We start from the raw sequence: 24,489 nt of genomic DNA, 5'->3' as shown, positions 1-24,489 counted from the left end.
AAAAAAAAAAAAAAAAATTTCTAAGCCTTGATTTTGATTGAGGCAGGAGTGAAAAAGGGAATTTCGAAGCTCTACTTCTTGACCTCTGGCTCACAGACCATGAACTCAGATGTGACAACAGCCTCGCTGTGTGTGTACTTCTTCCAGGCGGAGCCCTCTGAATGGAAGAGCTGATTCAGGTAAGCCAATAGAAAACTTTGGGTCCTCCAAATTGCTCTCCAGAGAAATCCACCTCCACTTTACAAAGAGCACCTGTTTCCCTCAACAGCCAACGCTGGATATCACCAACCCTTGCCATTTTTGTCAAACAGAAAACTGTTTCAAATTGCATTTCTTTATTCTTGAGTGAGGTTGAAGATTTTTTTCATTTGAAGACTGACTACTTTCATTTCTTTTGTGTGACCTACCTATTTAAATCCTTTGTCTATTTTTCTATTAGTTTGTCTTTCCTTTACTGATTTGAAAGACTACTTTAAGTAGTCTAGATCTTAATCCATTGTCTATTACACAGCCTGCAAAACCTATCTATTGCCTTTTAACTTTGTTTATGGTATCTTTTACCAGAGACCTTTATGGTTTTTATACACAGTAAAATGTGTAACTCCTTTCCTTTATGGTTTTTGGCTTTTGTGGCTTGCTTGAGAGTTCCCTCTCCACCTTATGATTATAAAACATTGTCCTTTCTCTTATAGTTTTTTTTGTTTTGTTTTTTGTTTAAAAAGGTCTTTTATATCTTCTGGGATTTATTTTTGTATATGAATGTGGTATGGATCCATCTTTTTTCCGAAATCAATACCCAAGTGGCCCAACACTATTGAGCTATTATTAGCTGATCCAACATGCACCCCTATCGTGTATTACATTCCCGCACATCCAAGAGCCTGTTTCAGGAATCTGTATTCTCTTCCTCTAATCGCTCCACCTATTAGCATGCTAATAGCTCCCTGTCTTATCTTTATACTATGTTTTGAAAGGGACCAAGCCCTTCCCCTCCCTCATTATTTTTCAAAATTTCCTTGCAGACTATCATTCTAGCTGAACTTTAGAATCAGCTTGTCAAAGCTCCATAAAATATCTGTTGAAATTCTCATCACTTTTCCTTTTGGGGAGAAGTAGCATTTTTGCAATACTAAGCCCTTCCCATCCTAGATAATAATAAGGGACCTTCAGTGCCTCAGGCCTTTTTTCATTCAGTCACACTCCTCATACAGTGCCTAGCAGGCATTAGACACATACATGTTGAATAAGAGAGAGTAAGTTTCATAATTTTCTTCATATAGATTTTTGCATATACTGTTAGGATTATTGCAGTGTAATATACAGTTTTTGATGCTACAATAAAAGGAATTTTTTGCCATTAATTTTCTAACTGGTTGTTAGCATATAAGAAAGCAACTTTTTTTTTTGTATGTTGATCTTGTATCTAGTTACCATACTGAAGTATCATTTGTAAGTTCTTAGTTTCTTAGTTCTCTTGGAAATCCAGTTCAATAATTATATCATCTACAATAATGTCAACTTAGTTTCTTTCTTCCCAGTATAAACACAACTTACCTCTTTTAAAAAATTCCTTGCCTTGGCTAGGCCTCCGGATCAATGTTAATATAATAATGATAGTAGGCATCCTTGTTTTTTCCTGACGGTAGGGGAACGCTTCTATTAAATATCTATGTAAGTAATGTGTCATTAAGTATAACTTTTCTTGTGGGTTTATGATAGATATCCTTTATTAATAATCTATTTTTAACTGCCTAATCATTTTTTTCTTTATTAATTGGAACTGGATTTTATTTAATTCTCTTCTGGCTTCTATCAGGCTGATCTTATTTTTTTCTTCTTTAATCTGTTAATGTGATGAAGTAATGTACACTGGTTAAGAGCATAAGTATCTGCTACTTTGGAGTCAGCCAGATGATTTGGGACCCTGGCTCCTCCACATTTACTGGCTCTGTGACCATGGGCATGAGTTACTTGACTACACTAAAGCTTCAGTTTCTCCCCTCTGTAAAATGGGAATGTGATTTAAGTCATGTAAAGTGGTTAGCCCAGTGTCAACAAATATTGGCTCAATTTCCTAATCTTGAACCCTTTACAGATAAGCCACAGAGAGGATAGTGAGCAAACTTACAGAAATCAACCACTGAAACTAGGACTGATTTTTAACATTCAGATTTCCGTGGATCATGAATCAATGAATGGGATTGGGGGAAAGGGGCATGAACTCCCTATAAAATGGCACAAAATTTTGGGTAAATGTGCAGTTTCCTGCAGAGATTTCAGAGCCTTTTTCAAAGGAGTACCATTCAGATTTCCGTGGATCATGAATCAATGAATGGGATTGGGGGAAAGGGGCATGAACTCCTTATAAAATGGCACAAAATTTTGGGTAAATGTGCAGTTTCCTGCAGAGAGTTCAGAGCCTTTTTCAAAGGAGTATACATCCCAGAAGAGATAACTACTATTTGAGATGGGGGTGAGGTGAGGTGAGGTGAGGTGGGGAAGAAGCACAAGACAATGGTTAAAGGCAGATTATCCCTGAGAGTTAACTGCAATGTGGAGGATGCCAGGAACACTTGTCAGTGGAGGAGACTCCGCTTATGCCTTGGGTTCCAGTGTCAAAGTAAATGGATGGGGAAGGGAATCCCAAAGTAACTTTCCCCCTTTTATTTTTCTTTGAATTCTCTTTCCAAAGTATGAATACCTTAACCACATCATATCCCTGCAGAAAAGTGTGAACACATTGCTAAGAGAAAGGAAAAAAGGGTAAGCAACCAGAGAAGGGGTGCTTGGATGACACCAAAGATAAGCCTCACCTATTTCATGTTTTCATAAGAGACTAAGAAGATCCCACAGACCAGCCCTGGTTGGTCTTTTTTGTTAATGACTTCTGTCTTTAAGTCAATGGATTTCAAACTAGTTCATCTCATGAACTTCTAATACCCTTTATCTCCAACAGATAGTGACCAGATTGACTTGGTGGTAAAAAGAAAATTGTGAAGAACTGTTACAATGGGCAAGAACTAGCAGGCAGAAAAGAACATGCACAAGAAATTAGGCAGACACTAGGCAGGGTTAGAAAAGAAAACAGATGTAGATTCAAAGAAATGGGCTTTGGTCTTCAGAGAGAGCACAAAAAGGCCCTACTCCAGGAATATTTGGATTCTTGTATTGCATGTTAGGTGTTAAAAACGTTTGATTTTAATTTTCTCTGAGAAATGATTAGGAAAGAACTATAAAAGTTCAAATACAAATAGCCATTGCTCCCTTCTGTATGGGACTGCGCTATCTTTTCCTTTTTGGAGAGTTTGGGACTGGGGAACAGGCCCCAGTGCTCTATCAACACAACTCTACTTAAAAGTAGTCACAAAAACAATCCTCAGAGAAAAGCAACAAATACCCTTCTTACCTGCCTAGGTGTTCAGAGTTCGGACTGACCAGGTACATTAGATTCCTGAGGGTATGCAGTGGTTGTAATTGATCTAAATTTACGTGCTAGAGAAAGCAAAGAATTGATTAATGTTTTCAACTATGTAACAAATTAAAAATTAGTTCACAGTACATTTTCCATACCTGAGAGAAACAAAGGTAAAGGATATTTGCATTCAATTTCTTCACAGCTCGAGTAAATTTCTGTTTGCTGAGATTTTCCCCACAAAATTCACTGTAAAACAAACATACAATTTGTAAAGTTGTATTGGTTTTTTTTTTTTTTTTGGAAACTCTTTGTTACAATGTTCATTTTGAACAGTACGTTTTACACTAGTTTGAAATAAAACATACCCTGTGTCCTTTGCTTCCTTAGTGAACTGTACTTAACAGACACTTTCTAAGAATGAACTACTGCCCTCATGGAGAGCAATTTCACTGCATCTATGCAAATTACAAATGCATATACCCTTTGACCAAGCAATTCCATTTCAGGAAATTTATTCTACACAAAGGCTTGTACACTAATGAAATGATGATGTACAAGATTATTCCTTGAAGCATCAACAGGGGACCATAAGATCTTGGTACATTTATAGAAGGGAAAAAAAACCATGCACCTGTCCACTTTATGCAGAATGACAGCCGAAGGCTTACAATGGCCCAATGAGGCCTGAGGAGATTTGCACCCCATCTTCCTCCCTGCCCTCTTCTCTGCTGTTCTCCTCCACACTTACTCTTACCAGGGCACTAACCTTGCCATTCTCTTTGCCCACAGCCTTTTTCCTTAGGGATCCGACCCCATCTTCCTCCCTGCCCTCTTCTCTGCTGTTCTCCTCCACACTTACTCTTACCAGGGCGCTAACCTTGCCATTCTCTTTGCCCACAGCCTTTTTCCTTAGGGATCCATATGGCTGCTCCCTCCCTCCCCCAGGTTCTCCTGTGACCATGTACCTGCCCACTCAAGCCCAGCAAGCCCTTCCCTATCGCCACATTCCCTTTCTCTCCCCATTTTAATGTTTTCCACAGCACTGATCACCATCTGACATTCTGTTCATTTTTTTATTATATGTGCCCTCCATTAAAATGTAACCTCCAGGAGGGCAGGGATTATGTTTTTGTCACCAATGGACCTCCCAGTGCCTGGAACAGTGTCTCGCACACAGCACGTGCTCAATAAATGTTTGTTAGATAAATAAAAACTTAAAAAGCAAAGTGCAAAACACCTGAGTATAGCATGCTATCACTTGTGTTTAAAAGGAAGGGTGGTAATAATATGTTTATATTTGCTTAAAATGCAAGTATAATGGGAGGCTGGTAGCAAGGTCTTAGTGGGAACTACGCAGACTGTACACCTTTAAGTTTTTTTGAATTTTAAACCATGTTAGGTTTTTATTTTTAAAAAATTAAATAAAAAAACTTAAAATTTACCCAATTCTTACACATGAAGATCTGCAGCATATCCTATGAATGTCCTGATTTTTCCTTTTATTGTTTTTTTTTTTAAGTAGGAGAATTCTCTGTGGTCTTCTCAAAGACTTTGCAGTGGATTGATTAAGTCCCCCCAAAACTCACTGAAGTTTGAATTGTGTCTCCCAATTTTTATGTATTAGAAACTTAGCCCCCACTGTGACTGGTAAGAGGGTGGGAAATCCTTTTATGGTAATTGAAAGGTAGAGCCTTGAAGAGGTGATTGGACTGTAGGACCATGCCATAGTGAATGGATTAAAAACGGTGGTCAGGGGTGTGGTTCTGAGGGCTTTAAAAGAAGAGAGAAGAGAGAAGAGAGTCTCTCTCTCTCTGCTCTCTTTGCCTCCACCATCTTGCAATGTGAGACCCCTGGGTCATGGTTGCCACCACCAAATGGACTTTGGACTTCCCAGCCTCAGAAACTGTAAGCAATAAATTTCATTTTCTTTATAAATCACCCAGTAACAGGTATTCTGTTATAGCAACACAAAACAGACTAATACAGACTTCATGTGCAATTTTAAGATAATGAAACAAATTTGCACAAGGCTTTTAAAATTAATCTCAATATATCAGACCTTTTCTGTCTTAATAATATTTAAATTCTTGTTTTTGGTTTAATTAGAATAAATAACACAACAGAAACTCAAGAGATCTATGATAAAGTTGACATCACTGCCTTCAAGTACTTGCCTGTTGCACAGCTTTTTGGGAAGATTTACATCAAGTATATGAGACAGAATGTTGACCAGCTGAGTCGCATAGCACAATGCAGCACTTATTGTGTAAGCAGGGTTATTATGCTCCATGTCTAAAACAAACATAACAATCACACACAAAACAACTTTAATTTCAACCAAAATATTAATGAACCAAGATTTTATTATGATTTGTAATTTTGTCATTACATTAGTGAGGGTTAAGTTTTACTCCTTATTTAACAGATGCTCTACGGTCAGACATAAACAGTCCACCGTTTGTTTTCCTGCTGCATGGAATGTGACATAAGAAAATGGACCTAAACAGGCCCAGCATAAATTAAAGTATGAATTGCTTCCTTATTTAACAGATGCTCTACGGTCAGACATAAACAGTCCACCGTTTGTTTTCCTGCTGCGTGGAATGTGACATAAGAAAATGGACCTAAACAGGCCCAGCATAAATTAAAGTATGAATTGCCTGGACCTGATAATGTATTATCAGAACAATTAATGCCCAACCGAAAGGTCACCTCCTCAGAGAGCCATTCCCTGACTGCCCTGCAGAAACGTCACCCCTTCCTTTGTACCCCTGCCCTGCCCCATGATGCTGCTGGTTCCTTCCACAGCACCCACTCCATGTATGGTGCCTTTGATCATTTACTTGTTTCCTGCCCTTTTCCCCAGAGAAGGGCAAAGAGTCACACCTGTCTTGGTCACCTTTGTATCAAGCAGCACCCAGCACTGTGCATGACGCAAAGCACATGCTCACTAAATATTTGCTGAATGACTAAATGAACAATCCTTCTCCATCAAAGAGAAACTGCAGGGGCTCTAAAGGGTTTTTCTTTTAGGATATTTCAATCTCTGTTTAGGACTACTAAAAAAACATGTTACAAAGTTACATACTAAAAATGCAACTCAAGAGAATAATACATTTCTTTAAATAGTGAGGTCTTTTTATATAATTAAAGCAGTATTAACCCCTAAAAGGTGAAATAGCTAAAAAATAACCATACGTTTTCAGTTCATTAAGTGATGAATGGATAAGCAAAATGCAGTATATCCACACAATGGGATATTATTCAGCCATAAAAAAGGAATGAAATACTGATATATGCTATAATGTGGATGAACCGTGAAGCTGGGGAGAGGGGGAGAACGGAGGGTATGACATCTTCATGCCATGGAGTTTCCATTTGGAGTGATGAAAATGTTTTAGAACTACACAGGGTTGATGGTTGCACAATGCTGTGAATGTACAAAATGCCAATGAGTTGTTCACATTAAAAGTGTTAATTTTGTTATGTAAATTTTACCTCCATTAAAAAAATTATATATATTTGTAAGTTTTCAAAGAATATTTTGCTTCTCACCAGGCCCCTGCGTCGTTTTCTTCTCTTCCACCCAGTTGTAGTAGGCAGAGTAGTCCCCGTTATTAGGGAGGCTAATCCAAGGCCCTGTAATGCTAATGCTGGTATCTCCATTGTGATCGTCACAGACCCATCGTCCTGAAAGGTAAGTTGTCCTCCGGGCTTCGGCGAGCTTGCTCACGGTGCTGGAGGTCATGGCACTGTCACTCTCTGAAGACACATCTGCGGGATCTCTAAAAATCAGAAGACACATACGGATTTCCAGAGACTGGGTTTTTAAGGGTATGCTCTATACTTGCCAGATGTGCCAGAATACTGAAAGGTTGCACATGAGCACAGGAATTTAATTGGAATATATATTGATAAGTAATTGCTATCAGAGATGAAGATCAAACCAGTGGCACAGAAGCTCACATATGTGAAGAAGATGGCACTATGAGCGAGAGCCTACAATATTAAGTTCTCAAATTACTGAGCCTCAACACCCCTTTACAAGCTTAAAAAATTTTGAGGACCCCAAAGAACTTTTGTTTATGTGAGTTAGATTATTGATATTTACTATATTAGAAATTAAAACTGGGAAAAATTTAAAGAGTGAGTGAACAGGTTAACTCTCTTGCTTAAGCCATTAGCCATGTGACACCCTTCACTGCTGTGAAGTCATAACCCACCAACAAGGCCTTGACCAGATGTGTTCCCTGGACTTTGGACTTCCCAGCCTCTGAAATTGTTTCTTTATACATTACCCAATTTCAGATATTTCTGTTATAAGCAACAGAAACAGACTCATATGCTTACTAATGACAAATTACTTAGAAAGAGTCAGGTTTTCAAGTTGGAAGCAACAAAAAGATTTTTAGGTTTTTAGGAAGCCAACTTTGGCAACAGACCAAAGGACAGACTAAAGTAGAGGCAGGAAAGAGTAGTTACAAAAGTAGCCATAGTCCACTGACTGATTCCAGGGAAAGGTGCAGGAAAGTGAGAGCAGCCAGAAGAGACAGGAAAACGCTCAGCTAGCACAACCTGGTGGTTAGTGAAAGAGCAAACAAAAACCTTCATCAGCAGCAGCATCAGGGAAGTTTGAAAATATAGGAGTATTACAAGACAGACTGGGAGCCTGGAGGTGTGCTGTTTGGAAACTCTAATTTTCAAAAGCACCTAGGGTGACTATGATGAACAGCCAGGTGGGGGACCACTGTCTTGTCCATCCTTACTGACTCCTGAGGGTGTCCATGCACTACTGCCTAAGACTAAAATCACAGTATTCATAGCTTGGCAGCAGCTAATACAATAAATGACAGTGACCAGGAACAGGCTAAGTCAACATGTAGTGTCCACATGTAAGAGATCCTAAGCACTAGGTGTTTTCTTACATATTAACCCATGACTTCTCGAAGCATTTTTAAATCCCCATTTAATAGACAAGGAAATAAGACTTCGAGATCCAAGAAGGTGAATCACATTACACAACTAATAAACGACATCACCCATCAAATGGGTCTCAATCAGGAGTGTGAGAAGTTCCATTACCAGAAAAACCAATGACCCTAGAATGAGGCCCAATAAATGAGGTGCTGACATGATGAAAAACAGCATTTGGAACTTGATTTATTCCTAGAGTCAAAGACTTGCTTACTGTACCTCACACCAGTTTTTACTTCCTCAATTGGGAAAATGACAGAGGTGAGCTCCAATATATGGGATCGCCGAAGTTCTGCCAGACGCTCATAATGACTTTTTAAGTCAATGTTTTTTTTTTCTACCAGGTCACCAAGTTTGCGGTTGTGCCTCTGAATCTTCTCCTTTTTCTCTTGGTGCCGTTGTGCTCGACTGTAAAGCTTCTGATTCTTTTCCTTGGTTTTGAGAAGACCTTCAGAGTCTAAAATAAATAAACCACACCCAACAATTATGTCTGCAAATAGTTCCTGTGTACTGCAGAAGCCCACCTCAAAGTTTCCTCTGCTAGCTAAAATGAAAAGCAAAACCTCAATGAAACCAACTAATGTTCAATAATTGGAAATTTTGAGAGTTTAGTTCAGGTAGATACTACACATAAAGCAAAGATGACCACTACTAAAATGACTCTGGATTGCCACTTCCAATCATCATTATTAAGGAGTCACTCAATGACTATCGAGTTTAAGTTTAACATAAGCAGTTCCTTTCTTACAGTAAGCACCAAAGAATAGTCATGTTGGGCAGAAAAGATATCTAAGTCAATTTTGAAAAACTTACTGGTTATCTGATTTTCTTTAGAAACCTCTTATGTGTGCCTTGGGTTCCAATCAGAGAACCCAGGGACAATCTCACAGCAGGTGGTCATGCAGCTAAGGAGGATAGGCAACAGAAACAGCCCAAGAGATCTGAAAAGTCACAGTGGAGTGCGGCAGCAACCTGCGGATGACTGAGATATCTGGAACACATATGCCCAGCATTTTAAGTGCTGCAAGGGAAACAAAAGCCTGGCCACACAACCAGGAGAGGAGACACACACTTATCCCGTCAGATTGAGGTCCTCTGCAGAGCTCCTTCAGATCCTGGGTCCTGAGATCTGCTAGGGCTTTTGGACTGTAGCTGAACTTTGCTTGAATAACACAAACATGTTGTAAACTCTCAGAAAGACACCTAGGAATCACTTAGCAAGCTTATACTGAAGTTTAAAAGCAAGCTCATTATTTTTCTAGGAAAACCTCCTCTTGATACATTTTAAGCTAGTTTTTGACTTGTCCACTGCCTAATCAATCCCTTGATCGTCAATTCTATTAGATGTCTTACAATTCCCTGTATCTAGGCCTTTCTTTTCAATCCCACTACCACAATCTTAGTTAACATTCACCAAAACTCTGCCTATCCCCACCTTAGCTTAACTCCAAGTCTTCATGTCCTCTTTCACTCACTCAGTCTTTACAAACTATAGCCAGTGCTCAGTAGTTCTCCACTGCCCATCAAATACAGACCAAACTCTAGCCTCAAGGCCACCTCCAAACTGGTATGTTCCCCACAATACCCTTTTGTACACCAAGATGAAACCACTTAAATAGTTGGATGGATGGATGAATGAATGGACGGATGCTGAACTTTTCATAATTCCCTAAACGTTCATCCCCATACTGTTCAAATCAACGTCTCTCCAGGAATGCTCTCTATTTGCTCGTATTTTCCACTAGTCCAAATTTTACTCATTTGGCAAGACCCCCCTCCATATACACTCCCAGATCTTTTGCTCCTCAAAACTCTACAGTAATGTATTTGTGTGGACTCCTCCTAGGGCCTCTAGTTCTCTGTTCCTTACACCAGATCCCACTGAAGCCTTGTGGTCTCCTGACTAGAATGTAACAAGCATCTGATTTGGGTATGTGAACCCAAACCACCCTTTTTTACTGAGGACCACTGAGCCTAGATGTTTAGTTGCAGCCGTGAGATTTCTTACAGCTTTGTTTCTCCACAGATGCATATCTTTACTATTCCTGCTCAGTATGAATGTAATAAAGCTTCAGTCTCTTGGTTCCATCACATGCTTTCTTTCCAGCAAGCTCATTTATTTTCATGATCTCTACTGAGCTCTTTATTCGTGCTCAAATGGATCTACCTACCCATGGTCCCGAGTTATATAGTGGTCAGACTGTTTTCTTTAGGGCAGTTTCAAACTTAATATCACGACCCCTCATAGGTAACAGGAAATCACCATGGTCACACCATCTGCACCTGGGGATGCAGGTGCAATCGGAGTTGTCTTACTTCTGCCTCCCGGCAAATGTCAAAACGTTTGATGCTGGGCTGGCCCAAGGCTCACTCGGAAGAGTGTGGTGCTGATAATACCAAGGCCACGGGTTCAGATCCCATATAGGGATAGCTGGTTAGCTCACTGGGTAAGTGTGGTGCTGACAACACCAAGTCAAGGGTTAAGATCCCTTTACCAGTCATCATTAAAAAAAAAAAAAAAGTTTGATGCTATTTCTGTAATCTATTCTTGCTTCTTTGGATAAATAACTCTGCAGCACAGATCAATTCAATGCTGCAATTGCTATAATCTAACTTCCCTATCTATACTGTATAACATATCTATATATTATACTGTATCATAAAACCTTAAATCAAAAGATTCTGGAGAAATAATTCATCAGGCTCTACAGTTTATAATTTGTGCCCCTTCCTGAATACATGTGATATTTCAACAACAAAGTTAAAAAAAAAAAAAAATTACTGGGTAGCAAGCACTTAATCTGTGGGCTTGAAGCCAAGCATAAATTCTGGAATCCATTAACTCCTTTAAAACTGCTTGCAAAATTTTGAGTCTGGTTTACAGGATGGGAAGAACAAGACTGCATTTACGTTATAAACAGCAGTAGTTCCCAATCCTAGCAGGCCATCAGAAACACCCAGAGTAGTGCTACCCAAAGTGTGGCCTATGGATCTGGGCCCATCTGCAAACAGTTACCAGCCATGATGAGAGGAATACAAAATACAGAATAGCTATGTAGAAACTTTTTCCTTCTACATGGAAACTTAAACATTGCCATGACATTCAAGCATGTGGTCATTTTCCTAAGTCCAGGGTAGATCCTAGGATTCTCTCCAGATTTTAAAAAGGTCACCAGGTAACTCTGATGATCTGTTAGGGATGGAAACCACTGATATAGAGTCTATTGCTTTAGAGCCTTGTTTTTTATTTTCTGTGGCTGTTGTTTTTGTTTTGGGGGGTTAGGAATCTGTTAAAATGAGCTGATCAAAGCTTTAAACTTGCTCATCAGAGAAATGTACATGATCAGTTAATTTCAGAAGGTTCCCAGATGCCTGGTCTAAACACCATGGGAGGATGGGGAAAGAGAGTGAACCAATTTTAAGTAATGAGTTCTTGCACTGCTATTGAACAAGAGCTTTTGGAGAATGCATGCGAAATGGGGTAGATAATCGCCTGACTGTAGTTCTGAACACCTTTTCACCATGCTGCCCTGCTTCTCTAGTTTATTAATCCTGTGAAACTCCACGTGAGCACTTTATTAGAACATTCAAAGGAAGCTTTTACACCATTACATACCACTATAAAATACTTGCTTCTGAAAGCAATGAGTAGGCAAGAAAGGGATTCATAATGAGGTATTATAGTGACTCAATCTAAAGTTTAAACACTGATCTTCAAAAATAAATGTATCTAAGGATGTGCAGGATTTCTAAGAGGACTCTTTGACAACCACCTAGGATAAGTATGAAGTGTACAAATATAATGTAAAATTAATATAGATTAATATTAGTAGGAGACTAAGGGGAAAAAGCCAATATTCTGCGTTTCTAGAATGATCTAATAACAATTACAAGTGAGTACCAAGTTAGACTCTGAGATTCCTGTTAGCTAAGGCAAATGGGAACACACATTCTTTAACTTTTTCAATTGAGAAAGGTAGCAGATTTAAGGCCTCTATAATTGTGTTTATATATTTAAAAAATTCCTTATATAAATGTTTTACAAGGAGAAAGAAAGGCAAGTAGTAAACTTTTCCAAGTTTCTATTGCCCGTACCCCCTTCCTCTCTTTCTCTGTCTCTTTAGCTTATTAATCCCATGAAATTCCATATGGGCCCTTTATTAGGGCCAGCAGGAAGGGGGCAAATTACTTACTTTTCTTCATTTCCTCATTTCCTTTACATATTGTTTGTTTCAGTTGTTCAATCCTCATCTTGCAGGACATTATTTTCCATCTCTGAAAAAGATATGCAATAAATATCACAAACGTTGATCTCTTATGATTAATATGATTATCTATCTGGGCTCACTACTTATTTTCAGGTATACCTTAGAAAACATAATGGAGAAAAAAACAACATTGGGCCGGCCCGTGGCTCACTCGGGAGAGTGCGGTGCTGATAATACCAAGGCCACGGGTTCGGATCCCATATAGGGATGGCCGGTTAGCTCACTGGGTGAGCGTGGTGCTGACAACACCAAGTCAAGGGTTAAGATCCCCTTACCGGTCATCTTTAAAAAAAAAAAAAAAAAATTATATTTGTTACTGCTTTTATAATTATGGTACATTAAGAAAAAGAAAACAATGTTTTTTTGGATCAATGCAGAAGCCACTAGGAAACTGAGAAAGAAATTCACATAGTTCTTTTACCATGTGTCAGTGAGCACAGAGAAAAATGTAGAAGGACATTCTTTAAACCTGCTCTGTCAAGTACATACCTACCAGCCACATGTGACTATTTAAAACTCAATTAAAATTACATTAAAAAAAAAATTCAGTTCCTTACTCACACTACCCGAACGTCAAATGATCAACACCCCTCATGTCTAGAGGCTACTGTATTGGATGGCATAGACAGAACATTTGCATCAGCACAGAAAGCCCTATTGATGCACTGCTCCAAACTTCTAGTGCTGGTTACTGAGGAGACTATTAACATCCTTGTATTATCTCACAAAATAAGTGAATTTTACTTGCAAATTAAAAAAAACCACAACAACACAGAGGTTTTTTTTAAAAGCACATAACTCAAAGATTTCCTGAAAAGCCTCAGAAACAAGATGAAACACGAAAAGCCTCTTCACATTACCAGGATTTAGGAACTGCTTCCCCTAAAGTAATAAAGGATCAGAAAAAACAGGACTTACTAGTTAGGTAAAAACTGATTATTCTCTAATGTCTCTGTAAATGTGAATAATTAAAAGCTTCAAACAGTGTTCAAACGTTTACGGTGTTACACTTATCTAAAAAGTCAGATAGCACAAGATACAGACTAGATTACAGAGATGTTGCAGCAAGTAGAACTCTAACCCTTCTAATGGAGTCAGAGAGACTTTCGAAAACAGATTCATCAGTAATGAAGAGTTTGGAAATAAACTGGAAATGAGACATCTTCACTTTTAAAAGTAGTAGCCTTTAAGAATCAATATTGAAGTTTTTGACAGAAAAACTAGAAAACATTACAAAGACTGTAGAAAAATTTTCCACAGAACATATTTTGTTTACTATAACATTGAGAACCTAAGCAAAATTCACTTCTATCACAAATATTCTTTAGGTGTAATAAAAAAATTATGGATGGTGCTTACTATTTAAAAAAAAAAAATTAAACACTGCAGAAGAAAAAAAGGAAATGTGACTGTTAGCCTGACTCCTTCCCATTCCTCAGGGGTAACCTCTTAAAATTAAAGTTTCACGTGTATCTTTTCAGATATTTTAGAGTACACATATTTAAAATATATACTCACACAAATGAAATCATACTTTATCCGAGCCCACTTTGTTTTTCTCATTAAAAAATATCTTAGACATTTTTCCATATCAATACACGTAGACTGAACATTTGTTTAACAGCTACACAGAATCATAACTTATCTCATCCTGATTGATAAACATTTAGATTATTTATATATCAACTTGTCCACCAGTGCTGCAGATAATCCGCTTCTTTACCCATAAGTCTCTGCATCCATGCATATTTCCTTATGAGGAAAATTGCTGGATATACGATATGTGCTTTAAAAAATAACAACAAAAGACAACAACCACCACCAAATTGTCACCAAAATAAACGTGTTGATGGATACTTCCACCAACAGGGAGTAAAAGTGTATGGTGCTGTCAATCCAACTACTTATTTTCATGTTGTGCTCATTCTTTCCCAGTTTCATTAGTTGTTAATTGTACTTAGGGTCTTTAACATGCAGAACTTTTTAACTTTTATGTAATCTGTCAAAATGCTTTCCTCTATAGCTCATAAAGGTTCTCCCCACCCTAAAGTTACATAAATACTTATGTAACCTTATTTTCTTTTAATATTTTTATGAGTTCACTTCTTACGTTGAATCATTATTCAATCTGGGATGTGTGTTTATTATGAATAATTCTTGCAAAAAGGATAGCCCATTGTTTTCATTTTTCTACGTCAATACCAGACTTCACAATTATTCTTTATGATGGCTCCATAACTAATCGCCTCTACCCTGTTTTTGGTATGTAGATGAAATACTACAAATAATATATTTGAATAGAGAACTGCCAAAAATGATAAAAATAAATTTAAATTCAAAATGACTTTTTAAGCTCTAGCAACTTAAACACATGTAGCCTCAAGTATAAAAAATATTAATTTAAATACGTTTTACAGGGGGGAGAGGGAGGAGGGTGGGAGGTTTTGGTAATGGGCCACAATAATCAGCCACGTTGTATATTGACAAAATAAAATAAAATAAAATAAAACAAACAAATAAATATGTTTTACAACTTACCAACTGATCTGTTATCCATTTTCCTTCCATCGGGAGGTTTTGGTAATGGGCCACAATAATCAGCCACATTGTATATTGACAAAATAAAATAAAATAAAATAAAATAAAACAAACAAATAAATATGTTTTACAACTTACCAACTGATCTGTTATCCATTTTCCTTCCATCGCTTTTAACACTCTATATAGAAAACAGACAGAAAATAAATTCTTAATAAAATTTTGTGAAGCTCAAAAATGTAAAATCAACAACTTTTAAAAATAAATTCCTAGAAATACCAAAGTGGGATTTAGCATTTTAAATATTTTCCTGTTCTCAGCAATTTTTTTCACCTCCTTCCTTTCGCAATTTCTTTCTTTTTTTTGGCAGCTGGCTGGTTCAGGGAACTGAACCCTTGACCTTGGTGTTACAAGGCTGCACTCTAACCAGCTGAGCTAACCAGCCAGCCTTCCTTTTGCACTTCTAACACAACACTGCCAAGAGCCTTTCTATAAACATCCACAGTAAATTTCCACAATAGCCCTAGCCTTTGCCCTCAGTCATAATACTCTCCATCATTCATAATTAATAATAATTATTATAAGATAATTCACGATATAAAATACTATGGTTAGTTCCCAAAGAAATGCACAAAATCTTTTTTCTATGGGAAAAAATAAAGTTTCTGTGATCAAGTAAGTTAGAGAAATTGCTGAGTTAAATAAGTTTAAGCAGGTTTCTCTAATGCAGGATATTTTAGAAGATTTAATCTGCTCATGAATGTGCTTATCAGACCACTGCAGACTCTCTTGAGAAGCTCGGATCACACTGTGAGACTCACTGGCACAGCTATCAACTGTTTTCACCACAGGAGTGAGACCTCCAAGTTGGCATGGTTTGGGAAAACCTCAAGGAAGAGATGATCCCTAGAGAGTCCTGAGAGACAGGCAGGACTTGGATGGAGAAGAGGAAAGGCACTGAGGCAGACAAACTGTGAGTGAAGGCCCAGAGATGCAAACACCAGGGATGTGTCTGGACAACAGTGATGGGATCAGTTTGGAGGCAGAAGGTTCTCTAGGACAATTCTCAAACCCAGGCAGTGAAAGATTCATCAGGAGTGCTTGTTAATAACTCAGATTCCCTGTCCTCATCCCAGACCTACTGGATTGGAATACCTGAGGACAGGATTCCAAGAATATGCATTTTTAACCACTATCTTAGTTAATGAATTCTCACATAGATGATCTGCAGGTAACACTCTATGAAACACTGATACAGACAGAAAAATGGTAAATGGAAGCAGTAATGTCCCACATGAGCTACCAGCACTAATTTAGGTCTAATCAAGCCTACTGTCCTGGACCCATTTGCCTCACATCAATTATCAGGGGCAGGGTTTGACTCATCCATCCAAATACTCACTGAGTACCTACTGTGTACCAGGCACCACGTTTGAGTCCAATATTTTCTAGAAACTTGATAATATGTCCTCCTTTACTTCTCCAAATGCATTCATTTTCTACACTTTAAGAGACTGCACCCTAAACTCAATAAATTAGCAATCTGCACACCAAAGCAACAAATTAAAGTGGTGATGAGATGACCTCCACAAATTAAAAGGCAAAACAAAAAACTCACTCTTTTTGAAATTCTTCTTGCTTGATCTTAAGTCGGTTTAACCTTTCCTTCTTGTCAATAAACCTATAAGAAAAAAAATTCAATGTTTTCTTTAAATGTTCATTTAATTCAGTTCAATAAGACTGCAAATTCCCGAGAGCCAGTCATGTCTGCAGATTCACATGGAAATGTCACTGTCCTGAAAGTAAATACATTTCTCCTCAATGAGATGCATACAGCTGCTTACCATTTGGTTATTTTAAAACTAAGTTCAAATCCTCAACTTTAAAATTCTTTCCTGGGTTTATAAAATATGTCTATAGATCCCCCAGGTTAAATTATTTTCCAAAACAGGCACATCAGAACACTAAAGTGAATTTGAATTCAAGGAAATTAAGGCTTCCATTATAAAATAAATCTTAATTACTAAGCTTAATTTAATCCTGCCCTCTCCTATAAACTTGTTCCTTATAATTTTAAACTACAATTTTTTTCTCACTAACTTTATTGCTAGTCATTACAGGCTAACAATTTACTTACTAAAAGTTATCAAAAGTAAGGGACCGGCCCATGGCTCACTTGGGAGAGTGTGGTGCTGATAACACCAAGGCCCTGGATTGGGATCCCTATATAGGGATGGCTGGTTAGCTCACTTCGGAGATCATGGTGCTAACAACACCAAATCAAGGGATAAGATCCCCTTACCAGTCATCTTTTAAAAAATAAATAAATAAAAAATAAAAGTTATCAAAAGTAAGGGGTATCTTTTTTTATTTTTTGGTGGCTGGCCAGTACAGGGATTGAACCCTGGTCCTTGGTGTTATCTGTATCATCCTCTAACCAATAAAGCTAACTGGCCAGCCCCTGTTCCTTTTTAATGTAACCATATAAAAAGTTATAAATTTCCCTCTAAGCATTGCGTTAGCTACATCCTAAAAATTTTTGATATGTCTTTGTTATCATGTAGTTTGAAACTTCTAACTTTCCGTAAGACTCCTTCTTTGACCCACAGTTTATTTAGAAGTGTATTGTTTAATGTCCAGACATATGGACTTTTTTTTAGGTAACTTGTTTTCTAATTTAATTTTGATGGGGTCACAGAATATGCTCTGTGTGATTTCAGTCTTTTGACTTGACACTGTCTTAGGGCCTTGTATATGGTTTGCCTTGAAGAAGGATCCGTGTGTAGTGGAAAGAATGTGTACTCTACAGCTGTTGGGTATGGTGTTCTATAAATGTCAACTAGTTAAAAGTGGTTGACAGTGTCATTCAGATCTCCTAGATATGTGCTGTTCAATAGGGTAGCTACCAGTCACATGTGGCTACTGAGCACCTAAAATGTGGCTTGTTTTTTTAATAAGGATTTGGGGAAAAAAACTGTATGACTAACATCATGCAACTGATTATAAATGGTGGGAACAGGGGCCACTAACTACTTTCAAGGGAACAAGGATAATGCTACATGCTGCAGTAACATGGTATGAAGTCCAAGAATAGGCGTTTGGCTATCTCCTCAATTCCTAGCATAAAAGAAAACAATTTAACAGAACCACAGCAGCCCTAAAACAATACATAAAAAGAAGTCTCTCTAAAATACTATTTCTGTAACCCCATGTTTGAAACATACCCAAAGATTATCTACTTCTAAATGGAAGAAATAAAATGGTATAATCATGACCATAACATTTAATAGTCACTGCAAATGCACAATATATATTTAAGAAAAAAGCAAATTAGGCACTATTACATGTGATTGAATTATATACTTATAATGTGACAATTTAAATTAATTTAAATTAGTTTAAATTAAAAATTCAGTTCTCAGTTGCACTGACCACATTTCAACAGCCACACATGGCTTGGACAGCACAGATACAGTATATTTCCATTATTGCAGAAACTCCTATTAATGTCCATTAAGCTGGCAATGGCATGAAACAGTATTAGAAAACTCAGAAACCAATGTGGAATGTAGACAAACCCATAGATCTATCAGTTAACTTACCAGGCATTTACTATGCACCTGAACATGCAACAAAGCATCCTCCAGAATACTAAGAAATATAATTATACTGGTAAATTCTTCTTCAGCTAACTGTGTATTCTTGGACATATCACTTGTTATATGCTTTCATTTCCTCATATCAAAAATGAGAAACTAATGTGTTATTTACTTCTGCATCAATGAGACAACGTGGCGATTTATGTTCCGATAATCTGAAGGAAATGACAAACTCCCAAGACTCAAACCACGCTGAGGACCAACATGGAAGATAGAATCTTGCTTTTAGAGGCTACAAAAATATTCCTTTCAGATCTGTTGTAAAAATGCCACTTTGCACTAAAATAAATAAGGAAGACAGACAACTCTGTCCAGCTTTATGTTAAGCTGGTTGATTTTCTTGGGCTTTGCTAGAAAAAAACAAAGGAAACACTCCAAAAAAAAAAAAAAATCCCCTTAAAAATAAATATACAGGTGACAGAAGGAAGAATAAAAGATAATTCCTAGTATATCAAATACTACATGAGTCATCATGAAGGAGATTAAAAATAGGTGGTGTCAACAAAGCTAAACAGCAGATGATGGCAAGGAATGTGGCGGGGTCAGCATTTCCATTGCTCACTTGGTACACTCACCCATTCTCTGCATTCTCCATCCCACCACTCATGGAAACACATCAAAACTGCATTCCTCGAGTCTGCTTTCTCAATATGGTTTCCAAGAAGTGGAAAGACAGGCAGTCACCATATTAAAACCACACTTGGGGGCCAGCCCGTGGCTCACTTGGGAGAGTGTGGTGCTGATAACACCAAGGCCACGGGTTCAGATCCCTATATAGGGATGGCCGGTTAGCTCACTTGGGAGAACGTCGTGCTGACAACACCAAGTCAAGGGCTAAAATCCCCTTACCGGTCATCTTTTTAATTAAAAAAAAAAAAAAATTAAAACCACACTTGATAAAATTTATTATTTTTTTTTAAAGTGGGAAGGATCCATATTTTATATACAGTTTTTCGAGTTGGGTTTCTCACATAAAATACCTTGCATCTTTTTCCTTGCCAAAACATACTGATCTATCTCCTTCTTTAACAGGTACACAGCATTTCACTGAATGGACATCATATCATTTATTTACACAAACTCCTACTAATGAACAATGCTACTGTTTCCAAATTTCCACTTTTATCAGTAATGGTATAAATGAATAGCCTAGTGTACAAATCTTTACAAGCTTTTACGATTCTCTATGAGAAATTCCAATAAATAAACTGCTAGATCAAAGAATATTTACATGCAAAATTGAGTTATCATCAAATTTCCTCTAAAACATTTCATATAATTTACAACCCCACTAACAGTGGGTAACAGAATGCATTTTCTCATTCTCCCCAAACACTGGACTTTTTTTTCAGTCTTTGCTAATCTGATTGACCTCTGACCCCTCCCCCAAAAGATAGTTCATAATTCACTTATTTGCCTTTATTTCAGTTTTAGAAAGGTTGAACATCTTTTCATATCTTGTTGGCTACTTATTTTTCTTTTGTTACTTCCCTTCTCTGTCCTTTATCCATTTTTCTACAGATTTTTCTTTAAGGATTATTTATCAAGGAAATTAGCCATTTTTCTTTTATACATCTTGAAATTATTTTTTCTCAACCTCCTGTCCGGCTACTCATGTTTCTGCTCTACAGAATTTTCTGAACTTTTATGTAGGTGCATTTATCAATCTTCTTTGTTTAATGATTCTAGTTTTTGTGTAGTTTTTCTGAAAGGAATCTGCCAATGAACCTGTCCCAAGCATGGCTTAAAAGATGACCGGTAAGGGGATCTTAACCCTTGACTTGGTGTTGTCAGCACCACGCTCACCCAGTGAGCTAACCGGCCATCCCTATATGGGATCCGAACCCGGGGCCTTAGTGTTATCAGCACCGCACTCTCCCGAGTGAGCCACAGGCCGGCCCCAAAGCCCGGTCTTTAAAAAAAAAAAGTGAGCAACATGGTTAATTCTGTATTTAAGTAGAGATGGCTAAAGAACGAAATATTTCTTGAATAAGGATACTAAAATAGTAAGAATGACTAGCCATCAACTTTTTCTCCCTTAAATTCTTCCAACATACAAGGGTATGATATTTATAGGCAAATGAGATAAAAAATACAATCCTTATCAGGATAGTTCTTTTATCTTATGTTAGAATGTTTAGGATATTAGAAAATACAGTAAAAACATACTCCATTGGCAGGAATAAAGGTTAAAAGTCATTAATAGAAAATAGAAACAAAGCATTGTTCACTTGTAAAATGGGACTAATACTTAATGCACTTATCCTTGGTTACAAGGATTAAATAAGATAAATGTGAAAGTATCAGGTACAGATGCTTAGCATGTAACATGCTAATCTCCTATTTCTTCATTGTAATGAGTGATTTTATGCTTAATCTTACTATATATTAAACTGAACTACAGCATCAGACTGTGAGAAGAGAATGAGGAATTATGAAACTCGTGATAAGGCAATCCTGACAGCACCTGCTTCTTCTTCACATATTTAAAACAGTGTACTATAAAGTTATTTTACTATATAATTTAGATTAAGACAACCTTTAAAAATGAAAATAGAAAAGTTCATTTTTGTTAACAAGATAGTAAACAAACAGAAAAATAAAAGGGACAGTTGTAAAATCTATATTTTTCCATGGAGTAACTGAATAATCCTAACTTTGGATTTTAAAAAAGATAAATTTTACAGTTGTGAAGGAACAATATTCTGTGTATTGATGTGAAAATATGTTCAGATACATTAAATGCAAAAACAATCCTGCAAAATAGTAAGCTTTGTGTGATCCCATTTTGGCACAGATTAAGCATGGAAAAAGTAAAATATTGAGAACTATACCTCATCTATAACAGAGGTACCTCTATGTGGTGGGACTCCGAGAGACTTTTCCTTTACAGTTAATGTTTGAACTAAACTTTTTAATTTTAAATATCACATACTATTTAGCTTTCTAAAAGACATGTATTTTACATTCATGGTTTCATCAGTATAAAAATTCAAAATACCTGAATTCAACTATATCTTGTTTGAAGAAAAATATCCAAAATAAAAATGTTTTTAAAATTTTGGTGGGATGAAAGTTGTCACTGAGAGTTACTGTCTACCAAGTGAAGGACCCACAGAAGTGAACTCACAGGAGCCAGGATTCCATCGCTTATTTGAGGTAGGTCAGCAAAAGAGGAGCTCACAAATATCCGTCCCAAACAGACTTTGCTTATTAAAGAGAACGAAATATTCAGTTTCAAGAAAAAACTACAAATTCATCTGAAAAATATTTTAAAAGATTAAACCAGGGCTAAAGACTTTCACCTGGCTAACTGAAAGAGGATCGGTCTTACTAAAAAATACTCATTGTTCCAGTGTGTCAATGTCTGGGAGAGAAAAAAAATCCCACTCACTGAAATTTCACAATACCTTTCCCACAACTCTGAGCCTTAAAGCATCCTGCTCCTTTCTGGAAATTTCTAGAAGAAAACACACATTCCTTCCCAATCCTTACACAGCTCTCTGAAATGAACCATCACTGCTCTGCCACACTCAGGTAAGCACTAAGTCTGCAGCAAGTGTCTATTTCATTATTGCATCAACTTACTACCTTCCCTATCAACAGCAAGAGGCAAATCTCAGGATTATTTTTATAATCACATTTTATTTTCCATGAAGTATGTCTTTTGGCGTTTGAAACAGACTAGATTATGAGAATGCTTCTAAATTATGACAGGCTATGAAAATATCTAGTGTAAACATCCTGGGCATTGGAGAGATTCTTCCGAACGTTGGACCTGGGGATTATTAGAATCTGACAAGTGGTAGATGGCAGCCACATGGAGGTGAGAAAACCCAGGCATTCCAGGAATCTACATTCGGTGGAAGGGTGCATGGGAGGAACACTGCCTCTCTCAGCTCCATCCCAGCCCTTGGTTCATTAAAGTATGTATGACCCTCCAAGATATATCTCAATCTGTTTAATAAAATGGGATGTTTTCCTTTTCTGGTATTGTTACACACACTATAAAAAATATAGTTCAGATCTGGAAGTGAACTTAAGAATTAGCACAGCTCAGGAGTGTCAGTCACAACAATTCTGAGCCTCAGTTTCCTCATCTTTAAAACAGAATAATAATTCATGGGGTTGGGGCAGGGAACAAATGAGATAGTAAATGTGAAAGCCTTTTATAAATTCTAAAAGGATGATAAGAGTAGCCAGTGATACTGACTGAAAACAAAAGTTATATTTTCTTAGCAGATCCACATCCATTGGTGGGAATACTATCAATAAACTGCATTGGATGTGAACTGAGACCCTTCCTGAAGGACATAATCAAATAGCAGTAAGTTTGATAAACTCTTGTCTAAAAATGCATAGTCCAGCTACCTGTAGGGCTTTTGTTCTGCTGCGTGCAGTATGTAGAAATGAAATCTTAAGACAGTAGACTTTTATAGGCCACGGTGACTGACAACCAAAAAGAGACTATAGAGAGAAGAGAAATACCTAAAAGATATTTTTTGAACACTGGCTGTGCCTTGCCCTTGACATCTGCAGTAACTCTAGCTTTCTTCCTCATCCTTTATCCCACTGCTCAATTTATTTCCTGGTAAAAGTGTAATCGTATATTTTTAAAACTCATCAGTGAAGGTAATGCTGCATCATTCCTGAAAATGTACTTATAAAAGCAATATCCATAAACTCATAAAATGTGCCTCTCCTTTTAATCCACACTTGAAAATCACGGGTTCCTAAACCAGCAGGCAGATCTCCCTAGTCATCCTTTGATCATGTTCCCGGTCCTATTCATCTACCTATCATGAACTGGAAACTGTTTCTCCCCAGTTCTGAGGAGAAAGATTACTCCAACCTATTAGTTATCTATTGGGTAGCAGTGCTGTTTTTGGTGCCAGATAAATCTATAATCCAGACAATTATGTTCTTGTTAGAAGAGCTGTAACTTAAAAATGTCCAGCAGTACAAGATCCAAAGAAGACTGTGTTGTGGGTACTGCTTACTTAATATCATTCGCCTTCTTCATCCCTTAAGGAAACATACACGTTAAAAGGCAGATGAAAAGCAGAAAAGAAAGTGGTGTTGTTTTAGCACTGGGGGGCGAGGTGGAAGACAAGAAAAGAATGATGTGGATGAGGATACCGAAGTTATAAGGAAGTTTTCCCACCAAACTACAAGAAAAAAGTAATGGGTTTAGATATTTTTCAACCACTCTATGTATTTGTCAAACTCATATTGTCCACAAAGGTGTGTAAAGACACATGACCATAAGGAAGTTTTCCCACCAAACTACAAGAAAAAAGTAATGGGTTTAGATATTTTTCAACCAATCTATGTATTTGTCAAACTCATATTGTCCACAAAGGTGTGTAAAGACACATGACTCCTTCTTAGGAGTTGAAGGAACTAATTATTTTGAGGTATTTGGATTTATTTCTTTAATACCTAACTTTCCCTGAGCTGCTTAACCATTAAAACCTATATATTCTATTAATAAAACCTGAAAAAATATATTTACATTTTCAAAAATTTTAATATGTGTTATCACATTTAAAATCAACGTAGGCACAGCTAATGTGTCTAATTTACTGAAAAGATTCAGAAGTTAAACAAGGGTTTTTAAACTGTGCTGTAAAGC

General features: G+C 37.2%; 1 protein-coding gene across 1 annotated transcript in view; it reads right to left on the bottom strand.

Annotated features, from left to right (window-relative positions):
* The window catches only part of ATG14 (autophagy related 14), a 32,945-nt gene that overhangs the window by 4,020 nt on the left and 4,436 nt on the right, over window positions 1–24,489 (bottom strand). The window contains exons 2-9 of the mRNA XM_008576681.1: window positions 16,814–16,876; window positions 15,334–15,376; window positions 12,583–12,664; window positions 8,609–8,846; window positions 6,971–7,200; window positions 5,590–5,707; window positions 3,571–3,661; window positions 3,407–3,492 (exon numbers count right to left, since the gene is read on the bottom strand). Of these exons, the coding sequence (XP_008574903.1) occupies window positions 3,407–3,492; window positions 3,571–3,661; window positions 5,590–5,707; window positions 6,971–7,200; window positions 8,609–8,846; window positions 12,583–12,664; window positions 15,334–15,376; window positions 16,814–16,876 (951 nt within the window). The remainder of the gene's footprint in view (window positions 1–3,406; window positions 3,493–3,570; window positions 3,662–5,589; window positions 5,708–6,970; window positions 7,201–8,608; window positions 8,847–12,582; window positions 12,665–15,333; window positions 15,377–16,813; window positions 16,877–24,489) is intronic.

This window comes from Galeopterus variegatus, unplaced genomic scaffold (assembly GCF_000696425.1).
Source record: "Galeopterus variegatus unplaced genomic scaffold, G_variegatus-3.0.2 Scaffold1387, whole genome shotgun sequence".
In the NCBI taxonomy this organism is placed as follows: domain Eukaryota; kingdom Metazoa; phylum Chordata; class Mammalia; order Dermoptera; family Cynocephalidae; genus Galeopterus; species Galeopterus variegatus.
This window is presented reverse-complemented; position numbering and strand designations above follow the sequence as displayed.